Source organism: Trichosurus vulpecula, chromosome 2, assembly GCF_011100635.1.
Source record: "Trichosurus vulpecula isolate mTriVul1 chromosome 2, mTriVul1.pri, whole genome shotgun sequence".
NCBI lineage: Eukaryota > Metazoa > Chordata > Mammalia > Diprotodontia > Phalangeridae > Trichosurus > Trichosurus vulpecula.
In genome coordinates, this window is record NC_050574.1 from 422,559,874 (window position 1) to 422,584,275 (window position 24,402).

Consider the following 24,402-nt stretch of genomic DNA (forward strand, 5'->3'; position numbering starts at 1 on the left):
TTTTTTCCAAGGATTTAAAACCACATTATTTTATTTGTATACTGAGACTTAGTTTGAGTATTATTATCCCAAATAGGTAATGTTTTATTTGAACATATGACTTTAAAATACATGCATTCTGAGTTTATTGTCATTGGGCTGAACTTTTTCCACAGAGTGAGCTATGTATGTCTTCAACTTGATAAACATTAGTGGGCAAACAGATTCCTATTCCATAATCGAGTTCTACCTTCAGCATTATAAAGTATCTTGCCAAAAAGCAGATTTCACTCTAGAATCTAGGGGTGGGGAAGGTTACCAATTTTAACAGAAATCCACTTGAAGGGTTAAGTTTTTGCTATTTTTAGTTGTTAGTATCCTTTTCTTTTTCCTGACTTTCAGGGAAAATTTTAAATTTTTTCTTATCTTATTTTTCTTACCACTTTAGCTTTTGCTTTTACATTACCTTAATTATTTAATGTCACCTTTCTCCACCCTAAGCAATCCCTTGTATTAAAGATTTAAAAAGAAAGAGAAGGGAGAAAAGTAGTTGAGTAGAACCAATGGACTCTTCAGCTATGTGTACGTGCAATAAATGTTCTGTATTCTAAGCTTTTAATATTTCATACTCAAAGCTTACATCTTCTGCAAAGGAAGGGAGATACATTTTCTCCATTGTTAGTAATTTTAGTATTGATATTACTATTGAAATAATTGATAACTTTTTTCAGTTACTTTTCATTACTATATATAATGTATATATAATATAGCTATATATGTGTATATATACATGTGTTTATATATACATGCATTATATATGTGTGTGTGTATACACACACATACATGCATGCATGCATACATCTACATAGCAAGTTTATAAGTGGAAAAGATGGTTAGCCACCAGTCAGTTTATTTTTTCTAGAGTTGATAGATTGACCTAGGAACCAAAATTAATTACAGCTGTTGTAAATAATGGCTGCAGTAATATAAGAGCTTATATTTCTTATAGCACTTTATATCTCCCTTTAAGGTTTGCAAAGTACTTGACATTTGTGAACTCATAGGCATGGCAAAACCTAAGTATAGGTGCATGCCCCACTAGAGTTCTTTTTAACAGAGGGGTAAGGGAAGCCTTCGTCAGGTTTTCATTTGAGGGTTCAGAACTTGCTTTATTCAAAAGACATCAGGCTACCATGGAAAGTAGATTATATTTGGGGTTAGGAGATCTGAGTTCAGATCCCAGTTCCACCACTTAGCTTACTGGATAATGACACTGGTGTAAAATTACTTTCCTTTTCTGTTAAATAGAAGGGGTTGGATTACTAATGTGGAAATATGTTTAATATGATTGCACATATATAACCTATATCATCTTGGGGAGGGGAAGAAGGGAGAGAGAATTTGGAACTCAAAATCTTATAAAAATAAATGTTGAAAAATATCTTTACCTGTGACTGGAAAAATAAAATACTGTTTAAAAAAGAATAATAAAATAAATGAAGGGGATTGGACTATGTGACCTGAGGTTATTTCTAGCTCTAAATCTTAGATCCTACTTATGTGTGTACATGCTATGGAAAAAAGGAATGACAGATGAAACTTGGATTCAGAAGTGAAAAGCCAAAGGGAATAAGATGATTTACTGCACTTATTACATCTCACTAAGGAGATAAAAAAGTGTCTTCCTTTTTTAAAGTTGGAAGATTTGTTTCTGTAAATGTGGTTAATTATGCTTACTGTTTTAAGTGTCAGGTTTTTGTATTGAGATAAAATCAGATTTTGTAGCTTGATTAAATTATTCATTGTCTTAATACAATTTATGTCATTTCTTTTTCATTTGAGTCCCATTATATTTAATGATCCAAGGCCTTGGCAAAACCTAGTAGCTTTTTAAAGTCATCCAGTAATACATTGGTTCTCTTATGGGGAAAGTAAAGTGTCTCAAATGCATTTATTAATTTATTTAAATCTTTCTCTCCTCTCTAGTTCATAATTGGCACAATGGAAGAAGCTGGACTTTGTGGCATAGGTGTAAAATCTGATATGTTAAGCAGTGCTCAGCGAAATGATATTCTGCAACATCAGGAATCTCATTGCCATGGTTCAAATAGCAAAAAATCATTGGAGGAAGTTGAAGAGAGTAACTTTTTAACCAAGAATAGAAATTTAGTCAGCACAGCATATTGCACACGAGAATCAAGAGAGGAAACACCTGGTCGAGAAGCTCGGACAGACCCACCAGATGGTCAGCAAGATATAGAGGGTGACAAAAACAAAGAAAAAACTTTAGGTAATGGTTTTGGCTTTTAGGGACTTGATCTCCATTTCCAGTATTTAATGAAATTATTTTCTAATGACTTGTCTTTGTAATATAACCAGATATCTGAGTATCACCAATATGACACTGTCTTTGGTCAGGTCATTCTACTTGTCTTACAGACACATATGTCATAGATTAGCATCAGCATACGTGAGTTTGAAAAGAACTGATGTATTAAACTAGATACAAATAGCTACAACAGATCGTCCCTTTTTCTTTTGAAACGTAACCCAACACAGTAGGCCCAGGCAACTTTTACTACACACATGCAAAAAAGTATTGTACACTAAAGATGAAGTTTCGTGTTTGCAGTTAGTGGGCAGATCTAAAATGGACAAACCTAGTATCTTCAGTGAATTAGAGGCAGGTTGTTGAAATGGCCCTAAAGTATTCATATATTACCCATGATAATGAAGGATGGAATAATATGAACACTATCGTAAAAATGATGGTATAATATCTGAAATGAATGAAATTTTATACTCATCACTTGAAATGGTTGGCTTCCACTACTTAATGTTCTTTCTGCAACTCTTATACTTACCATTCTTTCCAAAACAAAATTTATAAGCGTTGTCTCCTTTCTAGTGCCCTGTTGTACTAAAAATTATCAAGAAATAAAGAAGATAAAACTTGTAATTATTATCTTAAAACTTAATTATTTAATGTTTTTATACCCAAGGTATAATACAATAAAGGTTTGAGATAAAAAAACCTTATAAGTATAAATGAAGTTCAGGATTACATTTTCTGAGCTTTTCATATTTGATATTTCCAATAACATGCTATATTTAAGCTTATATTTTCATTTTATTTGTATTGGCCAATCCTATATCAGAGAGGAGTTGCTGATTAAAATTTCATTTAATGATGGCATTTATGTAGTGCCTGGCACTATGCTAAACATTTGACAGATATTCTCACATTTGGTATTTACATCAACCTTGGGAGTAGGGAGGTACTATTATTATCCCCATTTTACCGTTAAGGCAACTAAGGCAGACAGGTTAAATGACTTGTCTGAGGCCAGATTTGAATTCTATTTTGATTTGGGTAGGAACTATTCATTAAATGTCGAATCTGGGCATAAGAGTTTATGTTGTTTCAATTTATTATTAGTGTTGCAAGGAGATTAAACTATATTCTCTGACTAGCTGAAACTCTTCTTATGCTCTTATATGTAGTACTTGGTTTGGTAACTTTTCTTTGATTTTCCTTGTGTCTTGTATAAAGTGTTATTTTGAGTACTTACATCAAGTTTTAGGAAGGTAAATGGATTTTTTTTTTGTGTTCAGTTGTGTGGTCTTGCTTTGCAATTTAAGAAGTACCAAACTAGTAGGATTAGGTGGATAAATTCTAAATTACATGCCTATAATGTTTAAGGATGAAAAATTTTTCTTAATTTTAGGAATTTGAATTGTCTCTAGTTTCTATATACAGTAGTAAAATCAAACTCACTAGGGGCAGCTAGGTGGTGCAGTGAGTAGAGCACCGACCCTTGAGTCAGGAGGACCTGAGTTCAAATTTGATCGCAGACACTTGACACGTACTAGCTGTGTGACCTCGGGCAAGTCACTTAACCCCAATTGCCCTGCCAAAAACAATAACAAAAAAAATCAAACTCACTGTGTAGTCAGTATCCTGAGTTGCAAATAGAATATCTTTTGGTGTGCTGTGATATCCAGATTTTTTTCTAATGTTCATTGGCTTCCTTTTATTCTTTCTATCAGGAAAAGAAGTTTTGTTGTTGATGCAAGCCTTAAATACTCTTTCAACTCCAGAAGAAAAACTGGCAGCCCTTTGTAAGAAATATGCCGATCTTGTGAGTAGTGTTCATCTGTGGGGAAAACAAAATGTGCCAAAATGTGTAGTCAGTTTAAAAATTCTGCATGAATTAGAACAGTCTTGAACCTAAAATTTTCCTGGGCTGGGAGTGGGGAATTTGAAGAAGATTGGTTTCTCTGACCGTATTTGATTACATAACTAATTTTAGAAGGTATAGATTAGAGAATTTCCAAAGTGAAGGCAGTTTTCTCAGGTAATACCAAATTTGTAATGGCTTAGATAATAGTGTGTCAAAAGGCAATACGTCATTTATCTGTTACCTTTTCTGTAAGTGATTCTAGAACAGTATTAGGTGGAGTGGAAGCACATACTGAAGAAGGTAGAATATTTGGTGAAACAGGACTGTTGTGCCACCCTGACAGTAAACTAAACATGCAAAGGTAACATTAGAATACTGGATGGTGCCTCCAGTGTTCCCACTGTTTTTCGTGAAGGAAATTGAGCTAGAAAGCATAAGGTCATTCTAGGCCTCACCTAGTTCACTTGGGAGCCTCATGTTTTCTGAGACACAAAAGCTAAGAACAGTTGGCTTTGACATTAGCTACCTGGAAATCCTGCTATTTCTGTGTGAAAATGATAGGGGAGATTAAATGTTAGGGGAACATTTAATTATAACAGCTACCAATCTATTGTATTGTACTGCCCTTGACTTTCCAAACATATTTACGCAATCATTGATTAAGTTATTTTGATTTCTTGTTCCATTATTTAGCCAAGTATTTTATTAATGATCGGCTCATAAAAATGAGTCTAGTCTTTTTGTTACAGGAGACGAAAAATTGTTTATATTTGCTTGAGTAAGGCTTCCTCTACTATTGTAACATTATTTGAGAATAGTCTAAACAGGAAGTTTTAAAAGCTACGAGATCTTTTGTTGTTTTTATCCTTACAAATATGCATTCCTGTAAAATATCTTCTTTTGGGCTCAGAAAATACTTAAAACACAAGTTACCTATCAGTCTCAGTCATGAAATTATGCTAAAGTTTGTCACTTCATTCCTAGTCCTAAAATGTGATAATTCGTCGTAGGCTGTAGAGCTGTGCGTCTGTCACCTTGCCGCCTTTCTCCCCAGTAAAACAAACCAAACAACAACAAAAGCAGAACCTAAAACTTAGAGCCTGTCTTGCCTAAACCTCTCATTTTGCGTATGCTTTGCCCGAGATCATGTAGTAGTAAATAGTCAAGGGGAATTTGAACCTAACTCTCCTGACTATAAATGGAGTATTTTTCTGCTACCCTGTACTGCCTGCCCATTATGCCTTGTTGACCCATCCACACAGAACAGTTAACTATTTCTCTCTTAGTTGTAATTTTGGAGGCCATTTTAGATAAACTGCTTTGTATGCGTGAATATGGTGATTCTCGAAAGGGCTGCTCGATTGACTGCTGCTCTTTAAAAAAGAATATTAGAAAAGTATGGTCATTGTTGCTTTTTTTGGAGACTCTTCACTTTTTTACATCATAGTTAAAAAACAGAAGTAGGAACAGATCCTGAGGAGAAAGAAGTGGAGTAACAATCTGGAACTGGGAGGGACAGTATTAGAGATTAACTGCTTTTCACGTCTGTGTCCATATGCCCCCCACCCCCTGCAGAGATAAGGAATTCAGCCTTCACTGGTTAAATGATACAGGTAGAATTGTAACTAGTCTTCTGATTCCTAATGCTGTGTCTTTTCTGTCCTACCATGTTACTATACTCAAAGTAGATGTAGTATTGATTATATGAAACTATTAAATATTTAAAATGTTGGTAAAATACTTAAATAAAATATCATGCTGTATAATTTTTCTCATTTTTCATTTCTTATGGATTTCATGGCATATGCTCATTCCCTTACCATAACTGACTTGTTCTTCTTGTACTTAATAAAATTTAAGATACTTCTTAATTTCAGCTGGAGGAGAGTAGGAATGTTCAGAAGCAGATGAAGATTCTTCAGAAGAAGCAAGCCCAGATTGTGAAAGAAAAGGTCCACCTGCAGAGTGAGCACAGTAAGGCTATTCTAGCTCGAAGTAAATTGGAGTCTCTCTGCCGGGAACTTCAGCGTCATAATAAGACACTGAAGGTGAGTTTTGTTATTTTTATAGTCAAGATCATAGCACTATGTTTACTTAGTCTATAAGAGTGTCATAAGAGCTACTAACTAGGAAGGCAAGCTGCTTAATGGTTTTTAGTTTTAATGAAGACTGTTAGTTGACTGACAAGTACAAGCATGCTTAGTGTTCTTACATCAAGTTCTGAAAAGATGGTTGTAATCTTAATGAGACTATTTTAGACAGTTGAGACAATAGTAGGTTTTCTGTTGTGTTTGGGTAATGTTCTCCTGGATTAGAGCAGTAAGTGTTTATTACTTGAATCCAGTAGAAAATTCACTTCTGTTGTACTCAGAAAAATCTTATGTAGAAGGTGCTTCTGCTGTATCTTAAAGGAAGCAAAGTTCTGAAGTATTAGGGAACCTAGGAGATCAGAGAGCTATGGAGTTTATTGAGCAGGAGACTGACTTGGCCTGTGCTTGAGGAAAATTTTGGCAGCTGTGTGGAAGATGTCTTTGAGAGGGGAGAGGCTTGACAGGTAAACCAGTTGCTGTAGTCCAGGTGAGAGGTGATGAAGAGACTGAACTAGAGGCAATCTGATGTTACTGAGTTAGAATCACCAGGACTTGGCGCATGGATTGGTGATGTGGCTTGAATAAGAGAGTGTTCTTCAAGCCTTGGTGAATAGAGAGATAGTGGTGTCTCAATAATAATACACAGATTTGTAAGAGAGGTGAATTGGGGAAATGGGAGTTCTCTTGCTTTTTTTTTTTTTTTTTTTTTTAGTTTTTCCCATCTCCATTTTTGCAATCCATCCTCCACATAGCTGTCAAAATAATCTTCCTAAAATGTAACCATGTCTAGAACCTTCAGTGGCTCTTCGTTCTAGGAATAAAATTTCAGTTTGGCATTTAAAACCATTTATAATTTGGCACTAACCTACCTTTCCAGAATTGTTCCATTTTCTTTCCTTTCATTCACTGTTTCAACCAAACTGATCTATTTAAGTGTTCTTAGATCGCAACATTCCATCCCCTGTCCTGTGTCTGGAATGCACTTGCTTTTTAAAAACTTTGTGGTGAAGGGCAAGATTCTTAATTGTGGCTTTCACCCTCTCTGTGAGGCATTGTTGATATCATGAGGAATCCCTGGTTACCTCACCGTAGTCTCGATTTTTTTGTCATCAGTTTATCGTAAGATTTAAAGTTGGACCTTAAAGGTCATCTAGCCCAGTGATGTCAAAATCAAATAGAATTGAGGACCCCTAAACTGTACAAAAGGATCCCTATAGATTGCACATTAACTTAGAAAACCACATATCTTTATTCCTTTTTAAAATTTGTTTTGTTAAATATTTCCCAATTATGTTTTAATCTGACTCGGGTCACACTCAGAAGCGTTGTGGGCCGTGTATTTGACACATCTGGTCTAGTCCAATCGCCACATTTTTACAGATGAAGTAACAAGTCTAGAGAAGTTGTGACTTTCTCCACACAGGTGAGAGTGGTGGAGCCTACATTCAAACTGGTCCTCTTGACTTCTAACCCAGACAGCTCTTTCCATTATTGTAAGGTACTTGTCAGCTAGTTCCTTGCCAGCCAGCGGGTAAAATTTACATGTGAGTAGAATGTAGGCTCCTTGTGGGGAGGGGCAGTTCTTTTTTGGTTGTGTTTTGTTTACCCAGTGCCTTAGCAGGGTCTCAAGTAGTGCTGTACATAAAGGACCTTAATGTTTGTTGAGTTGAATAGAATCCCCTGGCTCCAAGCCTCCCTGTAATCAGCTTGGGGTAAGGAAGTGGATGGTAATGCCTAGGGAAAGAAGAGACAAACTAAAATCTGACCTCAGTTTCGTGAAAAGAACCACCCATAATCAGACCATCTTCAGAAGTTATTGAAGTGTCATTTTTCTTTTTTGCATTTGTTCTTTTTAGCTGCAAGTGAAAAGAAAAAGTAGGTAGAAAGCATGATGGTCTAGAATAAAAATGAATGTAAGAAATTGTAATTCATTCTAATCGTATATAGATAATTTTTATACTTATTTTCTAATCCACTATTCAAAATACACCATATTTAATCTCACTATGGTTCCTAGTACATGTTGTTGGAAATGGTAATTTTAAAATTAATGCATATTACCAAAAACGCTGTGGTCATACTTTTGTCTCTTGATTCATCATCACAAAGTTGGTTACTAATTAGGTTTTATGGTCATGCTATTATCATACTAATTTAATTGGTCCTTGGAAAACCCGGCATTGAATGAAACAGTATTGGAGAGGAGAGCTAGTGCCATAGGAAAAAAATGGGTGATTGGCTGCTGTTATAACATGCTTTTGCAACTTTATGATGGGGTTTGGGATATAATGTTAACACATTATATGTGTTATGATATGATTGTGGTTAGGGAAACTATCGGTGGTACAATAGATAGGGAGCTGGCCTCAAAGCCCGAGTTCAGGTTTAGCCTCCAATGTGTACTTGGCTGCATGACCCTGGGCAAGGCATTTAAGCTCTCAAGGCTGTAGTCAACTCTTTTCAAGACTATAAATTGGAGAGAAAGTACCAATCCAAATTGGTGAGAGGAATTTCCTTACCTGGAAGTTCCCTTCTACCAATGACATTACAAGTCTATAGTATTTCTCTGTAAAGCCAGTTTATGTGAAGTACACCTGAATTCTTTTTTGCTCTTATTGACATGGAACGTGTATCCTGGCAGACACTGAAAAGTTCTTTTAAATTAAAACAATCCTTTACCCTCCTGTCATAGTTGTCTCCTGGGAGACTAGATGAGGTTCAGTCAGATAAGACAAATGCATAATCTTCCAGGTCTTCATAGTTGTCATATTCATAAAGTCAAATGTAAGTATTCTATAGCAGATTGCATTTATTACCTAGAGTGGTCTTAGCTGTTTGGTTAAAGTGTTACTTTTTACACTATGTTCCCTCTCTGTTTTAGTCAGGATCAGAATGAAATGCTTAATGTGAGGGTTTCTTATCAATAAGCTTACATACTATTAATTTAAAAAAAACTCTTTTGGACATAAAGGAAGAAAATATGCAGCAAGCACGAGAAGAAGAAGAAAGACGCAAAGAAGCAACTGCACACTTCCAAATTACTTTAAATGAAATTCAAGCTCAGTTGGAACAGCATGACGTTCATAATGCTAAACTTCGACAAGAAAACATTGAATTGGGAGAGAAATTGAAAAAACTTATTGAACAATATGCATTGCGGGAAGAGGTAAATGAGTTTTAGTTGATGAGATGATATATCTCAGAGGGAAACACTGGTACTTAGAATGTGATTTTAAGCCACTGAAATTTTGTAAATAGTACAAACGTATTATCTATACTATATGCTTAACAGGTAACATAAAGTAGTAAGAAAGGAGTACAGCCATGTTAATGGAATTAAAATGTAATTTGTGAATAGGTGGTCTAGAACTTGTTCGGAACTGGGGTTTGTAGACTAGCTTTTTAAAAGTGAGATGTACTTCTCCAGGTCTCACGTCATTGCTTCTTCAGCTTTCATGTGTAAATATTGCTTATAGTGTAGAAATTGTTTGCCCAAACTAATAGAGGTTTGCCAAGTCTCTAGGATGGACTCTACCTTCCATTTAGATTTTTCTACTTTATTTTAATTTGACCTTTTTCCTCCCTTTCTCCAATATTACGAAACCAAGATATCAACATCTGTTTTGTCTAATGTGTCACATACATTGAAATAATGAGTTAAAGAAGTACAAGGCTCAGGAGTGGCAAGTGGCCCTTTGTTAACTTTCTCCTTAGCCACTCACATTCTTGCTACAGTAGGCAGTGATAGCTAAGACAAAGTCCAAGGGAGGGGCCGAGAAAAGTTTTCTATGGTTGGGTACTTAACTGGGCTGGTTGTTTTGGTATTCAGCTTTCCAAAGTTCTGCAGTTATGCTTTTAGAAGTTTCAGATTTATGGCTTTTGTATTTTTTAAAAATTTTATATCCTTATTAAAATACCTGATGATAAATGTTATTCTGAAGGGGTTAAACTGCAAAAATCAAGTTGTATGTTACACTTTGAGTACAACCTCTTAAAATCTGATAATATTCAATGCTATTATTGCCTTCTAATTTTTATTTAGATTTTCTCATTTTATGACATAAAAGAATGGTATGTCTAATTTCAATCACAGTAAGCAAATTGAAAAATTTCACAGTGTTGTTATTGGCTTGTACATATCAGTCAACTATTATATTCTGTTCTAGATGTTAATAGTTGAAAAGAAATTTTCTCTGATGTACTTAATGTACTTTATTTTGGACGTTATTCAGGGATAGCATTACCAATTTGTTATTGGTTCAGTTATTTGCAGTTACATAAATAGTTCCTCTGTAATATTTACTCAGTAATAAATCAGGTTAAGTATCATCACAGCATTTCTAAGGCTTTCATGAGACATTGTGATCACATTTATAAAGCATAATATAACTATGCTGTTAGGCATAATAAACTATTTTAATACCATAGTGTAGAATGGTCATTAAGATGTTTGGAAAGTTTAGCAGAGAATGAATGATGAATGATGAAAAACATCCATAGCTTGCCCTAGATATAAGAATTTGCTTAGCAATTTGGGTCACTTTTTCATTTCTTCCAGATCCATGCCTTCCCAGATACAGTCTGAGACTAATTTTAATTAAGTGTAGAAGCAGGCAATCCAAGGACTGACAGCGCTCCATCTTCTGGCTTTGCCTTCTCTACTAGTACCAATAACTGTTGTACTACTTCCACGTTTTAGGCCTTGCAGCGGACCCCCCTTATTAATTGGCTCTTTTGGTCTCAAACTGTACAGTACATCAGTTGCATGTAAAGCAATGAGGCTGCTTGCAGAGGCAAAAGATTAGTCATTGCTTTGTAGTTACACTGATGTTTAAGTGTCATCAGTAACTAAATAAGCATTGTAGGTACAATGTATTTGACATTTGTTGATATGGTATTTACCCTGTATTTTACTAAAATACACATTAATATTTAAATAATAGGTGACAGCTATGAAATATTATTTTTCTGTAGCATATTGACAAAGTGTTCAAGCATAAGGAGCTACAGCAGCAGCTTGTAGATGCCAAACTTCAGCAGACAACACAGCTCATAAAAGAAGCTGAGGAAAAACATCAGAGAGAAAGAGAGTTTGTAAGTTCTGGGGGCTGGGGGAGAGCGGGCAGTGGTGGTGGTAAATCTCTTGGTTCATTTGTAACATTTAAATTTCAATTTTGAGTTATTTAGGGATAGATAGCATTCAAGGAAATGTTCTTGTTTTTCTCCCAGATTAATTGTATAGGTTTGTCATTACTTACAAAGCAGGTCCTATCTTTGGTTATATGTGAACATTCTGCCATAGTATCATCTGTTAGGACAATATAAAAGACTATCAAGGCTATTTTTATTATATTTTTAAGGCTTTTGAAGTTTCCATGTATTATGTAGTAGTAATATTTAAGTTGTTGCATCATGTATTTCAAAAAGTTTGAATTAAAATTTTCCAATTTTCAAACTATATATTACCTTGAATGAATGCAAAAACATTTGCCAGGTCCTTAACCTTTACCCAGTGTCATTCTGAGAGGTAGAGATACAAATAGAAAAAGCAGGAGTCTGTATGCACTTTAGTCAGTATAGATGGTCTTCGTGAGTTTGACTATAGAGAAACAATTTACCCTGTAGCAAACCTAGTGAATTTAGTTAAGGTGGTTCTTACACAGCAGTTATACAAGTACTTTACTAAGTCTATACAAGAGGCTTGTATACAAGTCTATACAAGATGGTTGAGCATTGTGTCTCGCTTCAGGAATGCAAAATCACCTTGCAACAAGTCACTAGAATAGCATTTTAGTGGAGGAATCATAAGCACTTAAATATTAAGTGTTCAGTGTTGTGTTTTCCTCCGCATTTAACAGACTTCTGTGGCCATGAAATTAGAAATGTGACTGCTGCGAGTTGCTCACTGAACTGTGTTAGACTGCCCCCTACTTTTCACAGAAGCAAAGTACATTTTAAACATCTCATTTTTTCAAGGGGTGCCTGCCCCCCTTTTCTTTCTTACTTGTAGAAAAACCTAATAACAAAACAACAGTTCAAGTAAAATGTAATTGAAACTTTTCATGGAGCAACTGACTTTATTATAACCCTGAAGACATTTTTTTTCTGCATAAGCAGCTATATTTTTTCTCAACAGTCTTGGAGCTGGAAGGGACATCTCTTAACCTGCTTATTTTCCATTTTAGGAAATTGGGACCTAGGAAGAAGTTACTTATTCAGTGTCTGTAGCTAATTGGTCTTCAACAAGATTTTTAGGTTAATTCTTAATTAAAGTGAAAAATGTCACTTAATGAGAAAATCTGTTTATTCAAGTACTAGGGATAATTTCATGAGCAGGGGAGAAATACGTTTTTTGAAGTATTATCAACCTTATAGTACTTGTCTTTAAATAAATACACACTATTTAGTAGCCTTAAAAGAATGGCAAAATTAGCTCCTGATGGCTTAATGACCACCAAAGCCCAGTCATTGATTAAAAACTGAACTATTTGAGGAAGAAATATGAAGTGAATGGCAATGTCCCAAAGAGTTCATATGAATGATAGTGGAAATCAAGACTGACCATTTCAAGGATTTCAAATGCTCTGTAAATTGTAATTTATCACAAAGGTACGGTTATTTCCAGGTACCATCTAGATAAAGACATGGGTAAAGCAAATTCTTTACCAATACGTTATAGACTTTTTAGTGGTTTTAGTGGTTTGGTTGTTCTAAATGAATATTTTACAATTTTTGCGTAAAATACTTGGGTATGATTTAATTTAGATTTGTATTTATGCCATTTTATTCACCTTTTTATCAGTATTAGTATTTGCCAGGGTATGTTTCTATCTTTTGCAGTTGTTAAAAGAAGCCACAGAGTCAAGGCACAAATGTGAACAAATGAAGCAACAGGAAGCACAACTCAAACAGCAGGTAACTTGGAAGAACTTGTGAATGGTAGGCTAATTTTTAATACAAAAGCATTGAGCAGTAGAGAGGAAGATGCTAAATACCTGGTGTTGTAAATCATTATGAGGCTTATGGCCAGCCCTGACCATAATTGTGACATAGGCACAGTCTGTCATCTTGCAAGTCAGGGCAGCCTTTTCTCTCTATCCTCCCTCCCTGCCTTTATCAACCTCACACTGCTGTGGTGTCTGTTCTGTTTCTTGTTCTTGTTATTTGTTGGCTGTCAGCAAGTTAGTGATAACTAAAATCTCAAGAGTTAATTACTAGGTAAAATAGGGCCTTTCCCCTGGTGTCTTATTGCAAAAATTAGTATTTTTATTTTAAGAGTGGACTCATAAAAGCTCACGAGTCTCCAAAGCCCAAAGGAATGAAGGTAGTAGAGTTGATATTGTAGGATGTAGTCATATTTCTTCAGGCTTTCAGTGAGAGCAGGCATGGCAGGCACATAACCTGTCTTACTCCCTTTCTCCCAGCTGCTTATGTTTGCCTACTGCTCAGTTCATGAGAATTTCCCCTGGTGTTATTAGAAGGCATAGATAGGTAGCTTCTCTCAATCCCTCATGAGATTCACTGAGTTTGGGGAAGGGATTATGGGCAGGGGTAATTTGCTAGCAGATGCTTGCTCCCCACTTAGTATGAAGGTAACAAATGAAGATTTGGCACGACATTACCAGTTCCTAATTTATGCAGATAAAAGCAGAGAGTGAAACCTTGTTAAATTTCTCCTCTGTTCCCCAGTACTTGGTACAGTGCTAGGCACATAGTGGATGGTCAATAAATAATCTATTGGCTGATTGTTTTCTAAATTCCCACCAGTTTTTACAAACAAATTAACACTAAAAATTTGTCCAATTTCTCCATCTTCTACCCTTATTCAACTTCTCTGCTTCTGAATTCTTACTAGGAATGACTTTGTCTTCTTTCTTAACATGATAGAAATTTTGTAAGCCTAAAATAACCTTCCTTAGTGAGTTGGATTCTTTGGGATTAAAGTACTTAAACAGCAAGTTACAAAGATCATTAAGAAACTCTTGGAATTTTTGAATTGTAAATAATAGGAGGGTCTCTAGTTACTATAATTTCAATACTTCCAGTATTGAAAACAAAAGTGCTGTATGAACAGTTTATAAACTATTGTTATGCTTCATTTGTTGTGTTTGACTTAATTAATATATACAAATATATATGTAATAGCATTTCAATAATTGGTTGCCTAAAAGGGATCTGATATGTGGGTTATATATAATTCATGGAGTGTCCAAGGTTTGGGATAAATTTTGCCTCCCTAATTAAGAAGTAGCTATAAAGTCTCATTTTTATACCTAATAATTCTTTTAAAATGGAAATAATGTTTAAACTTTATTGCTCAGAAAGCCTTTGTCTAAAGCACTTTTTAATCTGAGACTCAGAATATTTAATATTTTTTTCCCTATAGCTTTCTCTTTATATGGATAAGTTTGAAGAATTCCAGACTACCATGGCAAAAAGCAATGAACTTTTTACAACCTTCAGGCAGGAAATGGAAAAGGTACTAGCAGGATTTTTAGTAGATTCTTAGGATTAACTACCCCCCAAACACAGTTTATTTAAGTTAGTATTATTTTAAGTATGATTATAGTTTGTATGGACATACCTAATTTTGGGAGTCCATTTTTTTTTACATTGACTTACATGCATTATCATTTCAAACATGTTTTACATTTATGATCTTCTATTGGTAGTAGCTCTCACCATTTACCTGACCTTAGCCAATACCTCAAGTGGTTAATTAATGATCTATTAACACAGTTAAAATGCACTAAGGAAGCTTCTTATGTAAAAGAACACAGGGAGTTCATGAGTATTTCATTTAATTTTGTAATTTAATGTAGAGAACATAGGGTACATTTGTATTTTTACAATGGTTAAAATTTATGGGTGAATGGTATGGATAACTCTTCTTGGAAATCAGTTTAAAAGTTAAGCATTTGAGTCAATTATTCTATTCCCTTTTACCACTCCATCAATATGGCATTTTGTTCTCTCCTACTCTGTTGCCCCCCGCCCTCCACCCCCCCATATTCCAGCATTTGCGGGAATGGATGAATACTAAGAAATCATTCCACAATAATAGCATGTTAGAATTGGTACCTATTGGTGGATGAGACTTGCTGCAGAAAGTTGATCATAGACCACGGTTGCCTCATTGTACAAAATATATATATATATTTTTCCCAACCTACTCATTGTCTATCATCATCTCCCCTGTCCTCATCCTTACCCCTCTTTCAAATCATGAAGATTTTGAGCTGAAGTGTAGGAGTATTGCAGTCATTGATGACTAAGAATTTGTTTGGACCAGTTTTTACCTTTTGGTTCATCCAGATACAGAACAAAGATAAAAATAATTTTAAAATTAACTATTCTGCTTGAGGATCCTTGGAACCTGGATATGGGCAAAAGGGTGTCCTGTTTCTGTCTATTTCCAGAAATCTCTGTAACAGTGGTAATATATACTTTTTTTGGGTGTAGTCAGTACCACAGTGAAGAGCAGCCACACCAACTAAAAAAAAATAAAGGCAGAAAATTTGGCTTTACTTTAAACTAGAAGAGAGGACTGTGTTCCAAAGAGACACATAGCATTGTTGGTGTTAAGAAAATGTAAATCTTTAAGAAATGGATTAGGATGATATCTCAGTGAAGTTGTTTATACCTATTTATATTGTGAAAATCAGTTAAGTCTCTAAACTGTAATACTGAAATTCGAATATTTTAGAGGGGTTAGGTATCAACTCTACTTACGGATCTGTGAACACGCTGGAAATTCCCCCCAGTGATGCAGATTACAGTTCATTTGTGTTTGCCAGTCTTACTTGAATGACTTGTCCCTAAACAAGTCAATAATAATAATAATAATCGTAATAATCTTCCCAGCAGTGTTCCCAAAGAGGTTCCCCCCAGTCTGCTGGAGGCATTTTCACAGGCTATCCATTGGTTGTCCTTGCCGTGTCATAAACCTTTATTTTTCCTCAGTCCCACAAATTAGGGCTTCTGAATAAGTCTATCTTAACCATGTTTTACTGATGCCATAAGGAAAGGCAAGTTGTAACTAAGAAGTCTTGAGGATGTTTAAAGATAAGGACAGCTCAGTTGGGTATAAATTCATTTTTAACTCCCTCCATAACGCAAGCCATCTTGATTAACCTTCTTATGATTGTTCTCACATCTTCCTCTCACCTCATTTACTAAAGAATATTGACTTCTTATAAATAATACAAGAGTCAGTGGCAAATTTAATTGTAGTGTAGACCTCCTTTCTCCTAGTTAAGCGCTTCCCACAATCATCTTAATGGGATTTTCATAGAAGAGGAGGGAAAAAAAACCATTTTCTTAAAATTGTAGTAGTTATATACTTATGTGCACATATACCTATATAGACACATATGTATATGTGTGCATGCGCTCTTATTATTACTACATACGGTTTCCTCTGAAGTTCAGTAAAGGATTTTCATAGTGCGGCTTCTCTAGTATGATTCCAGCTGATGCTACAGCTAGGAGTTTATAGTTGCCCCTCTGTTACTGGCAGCTCAATTCAACAAGCATTTACTAGGCACCTACTAGATCTGACACACACACATACTTGTCTCAAGGAACTTAGAGTGACATTTAATTTAGACCTGGAAGGGGGGGGGCAGGGGTGTTGTGTGAACAAGGGCATAGAACTGGGAGAGGGCAGGATGCAATTGGGAGGTCAGTGAGTCAGTCAGTAAGCATTAAATAAGTTCTTAAATGCCTACTATTTGTTAGGTACTTCTGGGGCTTCAAATACAGAGACTGAGACAACCTCTACTTGGAACATGGATTTCATGAACGAATGAGTGAATGAGCATTTATTAAACATTTACTATGTATAAAAGCACTGTGCTAAGCGCTGGGGATATAAATAGGAAAAAAGAACGTTCTCAAGAAGCTCACATTCTATAGTAGAAGAGTAGTTTGAGACAAAACTGGTGGGATGAGTTGGAGCCAGGTGGAGGGTTATAAAAGCTGAGTTTATACTTGATTCACAAGGAAGAGCTGCCATAAGTTTTTCAGTAGAGGAATGACAGGATCAGAGCAGTGGGTGAAGAAGATCTTAGGCAGTGGTATGAAGGATGAATTGGAGAAGGGATAGGGTATCAAATGAGGATGGTTGGAAAAGAAGTGGAGAAAGAAAGGGAGACAGGTTCTAGGAAGATTTTCTGAAGTAGAATTCGGTTTGGCCGCTGATTTGCTGTATAGGAGGGAGAAAGGACGTGTTCAATATCACTGAGATTTCTTTGCATGGTCCCAGGAGATATAAGGGTAGTGTCCAGCAGGTATTTGCAAATAGGGAATTAGGACTTGGAGGGGAAATTATAAGTGGAGCTGTAGATTGGTGAGGGGTCTGTGTAGAGGTAGTAATAGCAGCCATGAGAGTGGGTGGTCATCGAGGTAGAAAATAGAGAAGACTAACCATAGAGAAGTCCATGTTGATGGTCGGGAGAATGAAGAAACCAGCAAAATCACTGAGCAGAAGTGGTTAAAGCTGTAAGAGAATGGGAATGTATTATCCCAAAAACCAAGGGAATAGGAGGGTGTCGAGAAGATAGGTTGTACAAGTGTGAAGACTTTGGTGGTAAGGAAGTAGATGCAGTAGTAGTTATAGACAATAGAAATTAGGCAGTGAAGGAAATAAAGAAATTTTAAAAATGCTTCAGCAAGATCAGGGTTGCCCAGAGATGGTTTAATGCAGGGATCGACATATTGAGGTAAGGGTATATGTGTGTTTGAGATTGGTAGAAAACTTTTCCTTTTCAGAATTGGGGTGGGGAAAAGTACACAGGAAGAAAATAGCCAAATTATTAATATTTTATAAAATTTTTCACTTTTAAGAAGCAAAGCTATGTAAATTTGTTGTGGTCAGTAATTGTGTATTGAACAATTCTCAGATGACCAAGAAAATTAAAAAACTGGAAAAAGAAACAATAGTTTGGCGTACTAAGTGGGAAAACAACAATAAGGCCCTTTTGCAGATGGCTGAAGAGGTGAGTACGGAGCATATAACTGTCATGTACTCATTAGTTCCTGTCTTCCACATAGCTACAGGGATGATTGTTTTGTAATCACGTTGTTTTATGGACATTGGTGCCTATGTAAATGTAATTATACTTTTATTTTTCCAATTATATCATGGTAAACTCCTATGAACAAAGTATTTAAGTTGCTTTAATAATTCTATTTATTAAGCCCATTCTTATATAGGAGATAACTTAAGAATTCATTCCTTTCCACCCCCTGTGTTTTGTAGGAATAAAAATTACTTTTTGGTAGCAGAAAGTCACGATCTAAATAAGTGTCCTTTTGCCTTGATATTGCCTCAAAAAAAGCAAAAGGTGGATAAAAGATTAAAGGGGGAAAAAGCAGTGGAAATGCTTCGTGAGTTTGTGTGCGCGTGTGCATGTAAAATCAGTCTCAGGAGGGTTAGAACTATGTCCAACCGTACTTTCAAAACTCATTGCTATTATTGGAGGGAGGGTGTATCTGGGCAGCTAGGTGGTGCAGTGGATAATGTGCCAGGCCTGAAGTAAGGAAAATTCATCTCGCCCTGGGCAAGTCATTTATCCCTGTTTGCTTCAGTTCCTCATCTGTAAAATGAGCTGGAGAAGGAAATGGCAAACCACTCTAGGGCTTTTGCCAAGAAATGGGGTTATGAAGAGTCAGAAACGATTGAAAAATGACTCAAGAGCAGAAGGGTGGATATGGTTAAAGATATTTAAAACTATTTAATTTTGGCGGAGAGGAGAAAACATGAATGCCGGCTGTTTAAGTGTAAATTTCATGCTTTGGTAAAGCTATGATGGTGGCCATCTAGTTAATACTTACAATAGAGGTAATGTCAGAATGTACCACTACAACTTTGTGATTTGGATGAAACTTTTGCAACTTAAAAGAGCATAATAGCCTAATTTGGTATTTAACTAGTTTATGTAAACCCTTTGTATTTGTAGAAAACTGTTCGAGATAAAGAATACAAGGCGTTTCAAATAAAACTGGAGCGTTTAGAGAAGCTGTGCAGGGCTCTCCAAACAGAAAGAAATGAGCTCAATGAGAAGGTGGAAGTCCTTAAGGAACAAGTCTCTGTAAAAGAAGCAGACACAGATCAAACAGTGCCCGTGTTACATCCATGCACTCTTCTTGATTCCCACAAAAAGCTGAAAACTCCCTCTGAAAAAGAAATGGGGCTTCCCCTCGAGGCCGAGCACAATGCAGCAGATGAAGGCGATGGTTTTCAAGAGACTGTGTCCGTGAGTTCTGTTCCTGACACTGATTCAGTTGACTAAAATGAAGTGTAAACACTGTATTGAGAGATATATTTTGTGTATAACTTTCTCTGTTGGTGGTAACTATTGGTTTTGTGGTGAAAAATTTCTTACTTTTTCTACCATATCTGTATTTTCTTAGAACTACTGGACTTACGTGGTACAGAAAGCTGCCTAGCAGCTTTGAATAGTTTTAATCTATAAATTTTCCACAACTGTGTTGCACATCTGCCTCATTTTTTCCCCTCCTTTCATAAGAATGCATGTGTGTGTTGCCTTGTCCATCTTTTCTCTGCCCCTTGCACACAGAAATCCATGATTAAGACTTTTGTTAAGGGATACATAACAGGCTTACCATTATCTGTAATGGTAACGTTTTCTTAGTATGAAGATACTGTTTCTTGGTATATTGATGTGACTTTTCACCCTCCAAACAAGGAAAAAAACTCACAATTTTTAGAAGACACTTCTACCTACTGGCCTATAAGAGTGTCAAATTATCTCCCACTAACATGTGAAAAGAAGAATACAGACTTGGACAATAGCAAGATTTTGCAGTGACCTGGCTTTTCAGCTTTGCAAAGAATAATTTCATTTGGATGGATTGGCACTGTTGTCATATGCTTATCAAAGTTGTGGCATAGTATTTACTCAGTCATGAAAGATTTACAGTGTAACTTGCAAGAAGAAATACACATGGTGTGTACTGGATGAGAACAGGTTTAATGGGTATAATATGTAAATGGGTTTAATATATATATATATAAGTAGTCATTAGGCCTGTTTCATGTAGTGAGTTGGCAACATGGTTGGTCCAGGTTAGGTAGGGAACTGCAGAGAAATAATAATATATGGGTACGGAAGATACTTTGCTATGTGCACTGTCCTTCAGGCAATGCTTTGTTAGAGATCACTGTTAAACGTTTGAATCATGGTCTCTTTGAATGAAACTTCCGAAAATGTTTTAAGTTACCAGGCTATTTTAAACCGGCAGAACACCCATCTGGTTCAAAGTCGCAACTTTAAAAAATCTGCATGTTAAAGTGAAGGACCATAAGTAAAACTACTACACTTTAAAAAATTATATGCAAATGTTCTGGAGTTATGCTTCCTATGAGTTAATACCAAATTGTTTTGTATGATTTTAAAAGGCTATTTCAACGGGAATAATCCCTGAAGCAGAAAGGCTGGGACCAATATTTTAATTATTAAAAGACCAGGCAGTGTGTAGCCAGGGACTGATAATGCTATTTATGCCCAAGTATGCTTGCTTAGTTTTCATTTTCAGTTGCTATTCATTTTTTTTGGAGGCGGGGGTGGTGAGGCAATCGAGCTTAAGTGACTTGCCCATAGCCACACAGCTAGTAAGTGTAAGATGTCTGAGGCTAGATTTGATCTCAGGTCCTCCTGATTCTCCAAGGCCTGTATTCTATCCATTGTGCTCTCTAGCTACCCCCTGTTGCTTTCATTCTAAAAGAAATGCAAAAAAAGGTAATATTTTCTGGTACTTAATTTTATTTTTTTTGCACTTAACTTGAAGAGGGATTTCTAAACCAAGCACATAACTTGATGATTCTCTTTGCCTAAATAATCCCTTTTGTCACAGTATACTTACCGTGAATGTTCAGACTGCACTGATGAAAGGTTTCTACCTTTATGTGAAGTTAAACCATTGAGATCATGTAGATCTGTTTCTATGGTAAAGTTCTAAATCTAATGCATTTGTTAGCTCACACTGCTGAACAAAATTCTTAAACTGATGTACTTTAAACTATAGCAGCACAAAAGAACTCTGTTCTGTGCAGGTGAGAGATGTTCTTTCAGTCAGATTTGCACAGCTTGTTACAATAGAGGTTGTAAGTATGAGGAGGACAAGAGGAAGGTAGAGGTGGCCAGCTAGCCTCTAAATTTGTAAATGCTAATCATGTTAAAAACCAAAGGGCAAGGCAGTATAGGAATAGGTTCACATGAAACTACAAAATGACTTGACTGTTGTGTTGTAATGAGGCAATTTGGACTAGTTGGTTTCAGTGGCACTGAGCTGCAGTTATTATATCAAACATGGGACTTATTATTTTCTTAAAGGTAAGTGTAGATTCGTATATCAGAACAGCCTACCTTTAATTTAGGACAAACTCTTAAATTTCTGAACCAGTGGAAGATGTAGCTCAAACATTTCATAAGCCAGTTGTTTATCTTCCATAAATTTCTACATGGTGCTTGCTTTGCATGGAAGATAGATTTTGGATCCTGTTGTGCATTTTTAAAAGGCTTTAAAAAGCAAAGGGTTAACATACAGTACCTTTCCTCCCGTTTTCACTTTAACTTTCTCTACTATCTAGATGTTATAACAGGAACAATAGAAAGTATTTCTGAAGACAATGCATTACCTTTGAATGGGTTTTATTTCTCCTTCAGTCCTCTATCTCAACAAAAGAAACAAGTAGGCTTGCTGAATGACTCCTTTAACTAGTCTCCTCTCCAAGTAAGATGATTTGCGAGTCCAGTAGTAGCACACCCAACACTTAGACTCAGCTTTACCATATAGTTAGTCATTGCAGTGACTGCCAGGCAGACCCCTAGTACATACTTTAAAATATTATTATTCAGTTCATTTAAATTGCATTTCTTGCACTATCATTGAATCAAGGTGTGGTAGTCTATAATGATAATGGCCTCTGAAACTTGGGCCCTGTATTAAGAGACCATTTCATCATTAGACCACAGAAGTTTGTTTTCTGATTTTTAAGAGAGAAACATTGTGTGTGTGCGCGCATGCGTGCGTGCGTGTGTGTGTGTGTGTGTGTATGCAAACTGTCCTTTTACTACACCTACACCTGGTTGTTACAGTTCAATTCTCAGGTGTTGCAGAAAATCTACCTCTTTCAGACTGTAGATGGAAATAACTGTGAAAAAAAAAAGTGATGCAGAAATCTAGTTTGTGCTAAACACTGCTTTATTTTTACAACCCATATCTGCTTTCATGAGGAAAAGAATTGATTAATGAACAGGCAGTCTTGTTTTGCTTTTCAAAGACATTTTGTAGAGATTTTTCACTAATGTGAATCTGATTTTATCTACTCAATTCTGTATAGATTAAGTAAATATGTATGCTTAATTTAACAGACTCTGTGTTTTCTTTATCTTTAGAACAAAATATTTGTCATCTATATTTTCAAAGCAAACTATTATGGAGGCGGTGGTATGTAAGATATAAAATATGCTGTCACTAACTGGTTTACTGCCCACCAATATTGTACCTTGATATTACTTCAGTTTTTGGGAAGACAAGAGTTGTAGAATTCTGATAGAAGCATGGAATTCGAGAAAACCAAAAGAAATCTTTAAAGACTTTTTTTATCCCTAAATTATATAAGTTAATGGAATGGGCTGAGGAATTTACAGATTCTAGACAAGTTGTTAGATTTTGACCACTGTTGTCACTCAGCTGCTAGTTCATGACTGATTGTTCTGTAAGACTTAATACATAAATATAAAAATATTAAAAAGCTACCAGCTTTGTCCCCATCTTTATGGGATGGAATTAGAATGGTCCATAAAATCTTTATAGTAAAGACACCTAAGATTTTTCTAGTTCTGAAGTGAGGATCATTAGATTTTAACATTTATTCTTACAAGTGAATTAGTAATTCCTGCTGGCTCTACTTTCCCTAAGCTTTAGCAGTTATTTTGAGGCTATATATTGTAATGCTCTGCTACTCAGTTGCCCTAAAAAGTATAATTTATGTTAAGTGCCATTGCTTCATCTAATCTATATTATTATATTAAGTCTATATTTATTCATCTTTGAATTATATTGACTATACGCTTTACTTCCTTTCCAACATTTCTATTTGGATTATATTCTTAAAACATATCTGATGCCTTAGGGCATCAAGCTAAAACTTGGCTCAAAACACCATCTTCAGTGTTTTTTTTCCTGGGGTCTGAAAAGCAAGTGCATTCAAAGGCAAGGTGTTTAGTTTTGATGGTGTACCAGCCCAATCTAGAAAAATATTACTACCACCCTGGGCATGGCGTGTGGTACGTTTGTGGGGTGGGGAGGGGCAGGATAACCCTCTACGACCATTCAAGTCTTAGAAGGCGACAGCTGGCATTGGTGGATAAAATAATACTAGTAGACTAACACATACACCAGGACTGCGGAAAAATGTAGAGGAAAACAGTCATCTACGTTTGTTTTCCTCTACCTTCACATTCCCGTGGCCTGTAAGCAGCCTGTTGGCTCAGAAAGAGGTAGTGGGGGGGACCATTCAAATATACATTCACTGCTTAGTTTTATTAGGCTGGGGCCACCAATCTATATTTTACATACTCTGAAAATTTACAGACTGAATCATGGGATTCGTTATTTACATTAATTGGGACTTAGCTATATAGTTACCCTGAAAACTATGATGAGTATTTTGGACCAGAAATATCCACCAAATTTCAGTTAGATCTCTGTACTTAATTCTGTTAAAACTAGAACCAAAAAGAAAGCTACTTATCTCAGGTCAGTAAAAACTTAGATAAAATTGCTATGGCCTTGTTCTTATTTTCATTCTGCAAAGATTTTGGCTACCTATGAAAGTAGCCAAGAGATAAGATGCAACTATTTTAAGTTGTGACAACATAGGTAATACAGAGCAGGTTTTCAGTTACAATGGCTGTCACTCAAAAAAAATTTTGAGTCACCTTATTCTAAAAGATTTTTAATTTTTATGTCACATATCAGCATTTTGGCAGCGGGGGAAAAAATTCCTGTTCCTAAGGCCATCATGACACAGACACAACTAAAAACACTCAACTTGTGTTGCATGGCTTCTTTCGTTCAAGTACTGTGATGGATGCGTAAATAAACAAAACAAAACA

General features: G+C 35.7%; 1 protein-coding gene across 3 annotated transcripts in view; it reads left to right on the plus strand.

The window, feature by feature from the left end:
- Positions 1 to 22,645, plus strand: part of TXLNG (taxilin gamma) — a 60,507-nt gene extending 37,862 nt beyond the window's left edge. Inside the window, exons 2-10 of one of the 3 annotated variants that reach the window (XM_036745198.1) lie at positions 1,966 to 2,269; positions 4,030 to 4,121; positions 6,041 to 6,211; positions 9,225 to 9,419; positions 11,228 to 11,347; positions 13,094 to 13,168; positions 14,640 to 14,732; positions 18,157 to 18,252; positions 19,216 to 22,645. In XM_036745198.1, coding sequence (XP_036601093.1) covers positions 1,966 to 2,269; positions 4,030 to 4,121; positions 6,041 to 6,211; positions 9,225 to 9,419; positions 11,228 to 11,347; positions 13,094 to 13,168; positions 14,640 to 14,732; positions 18,157 to 18,252; positions 19,216 to 19,548 — 1,479 coding nt within the window. In that variant the 3' untranslated portion in view covers positions 19,549 to 22,645. The remainder of the gene's footprint in view (positions 1 to 1,965; positions 2,270 to 4,029; positions 4,122 to 6,040; positions 6,212 to 9,224; positions 9,420 to 11,227; positions 11,348 to 13,093; positions 13,169 to 14,639; positions 14,733 to 18,156; positions 18,253 to 19,215) is intronic. The other 2 variants (XM_036745197.1, XM_036745199.1) reach the window with 2 other exon arrangements.
- Positions 22,646 to 24,402: the final 1,757 nt, after the last annotated feature.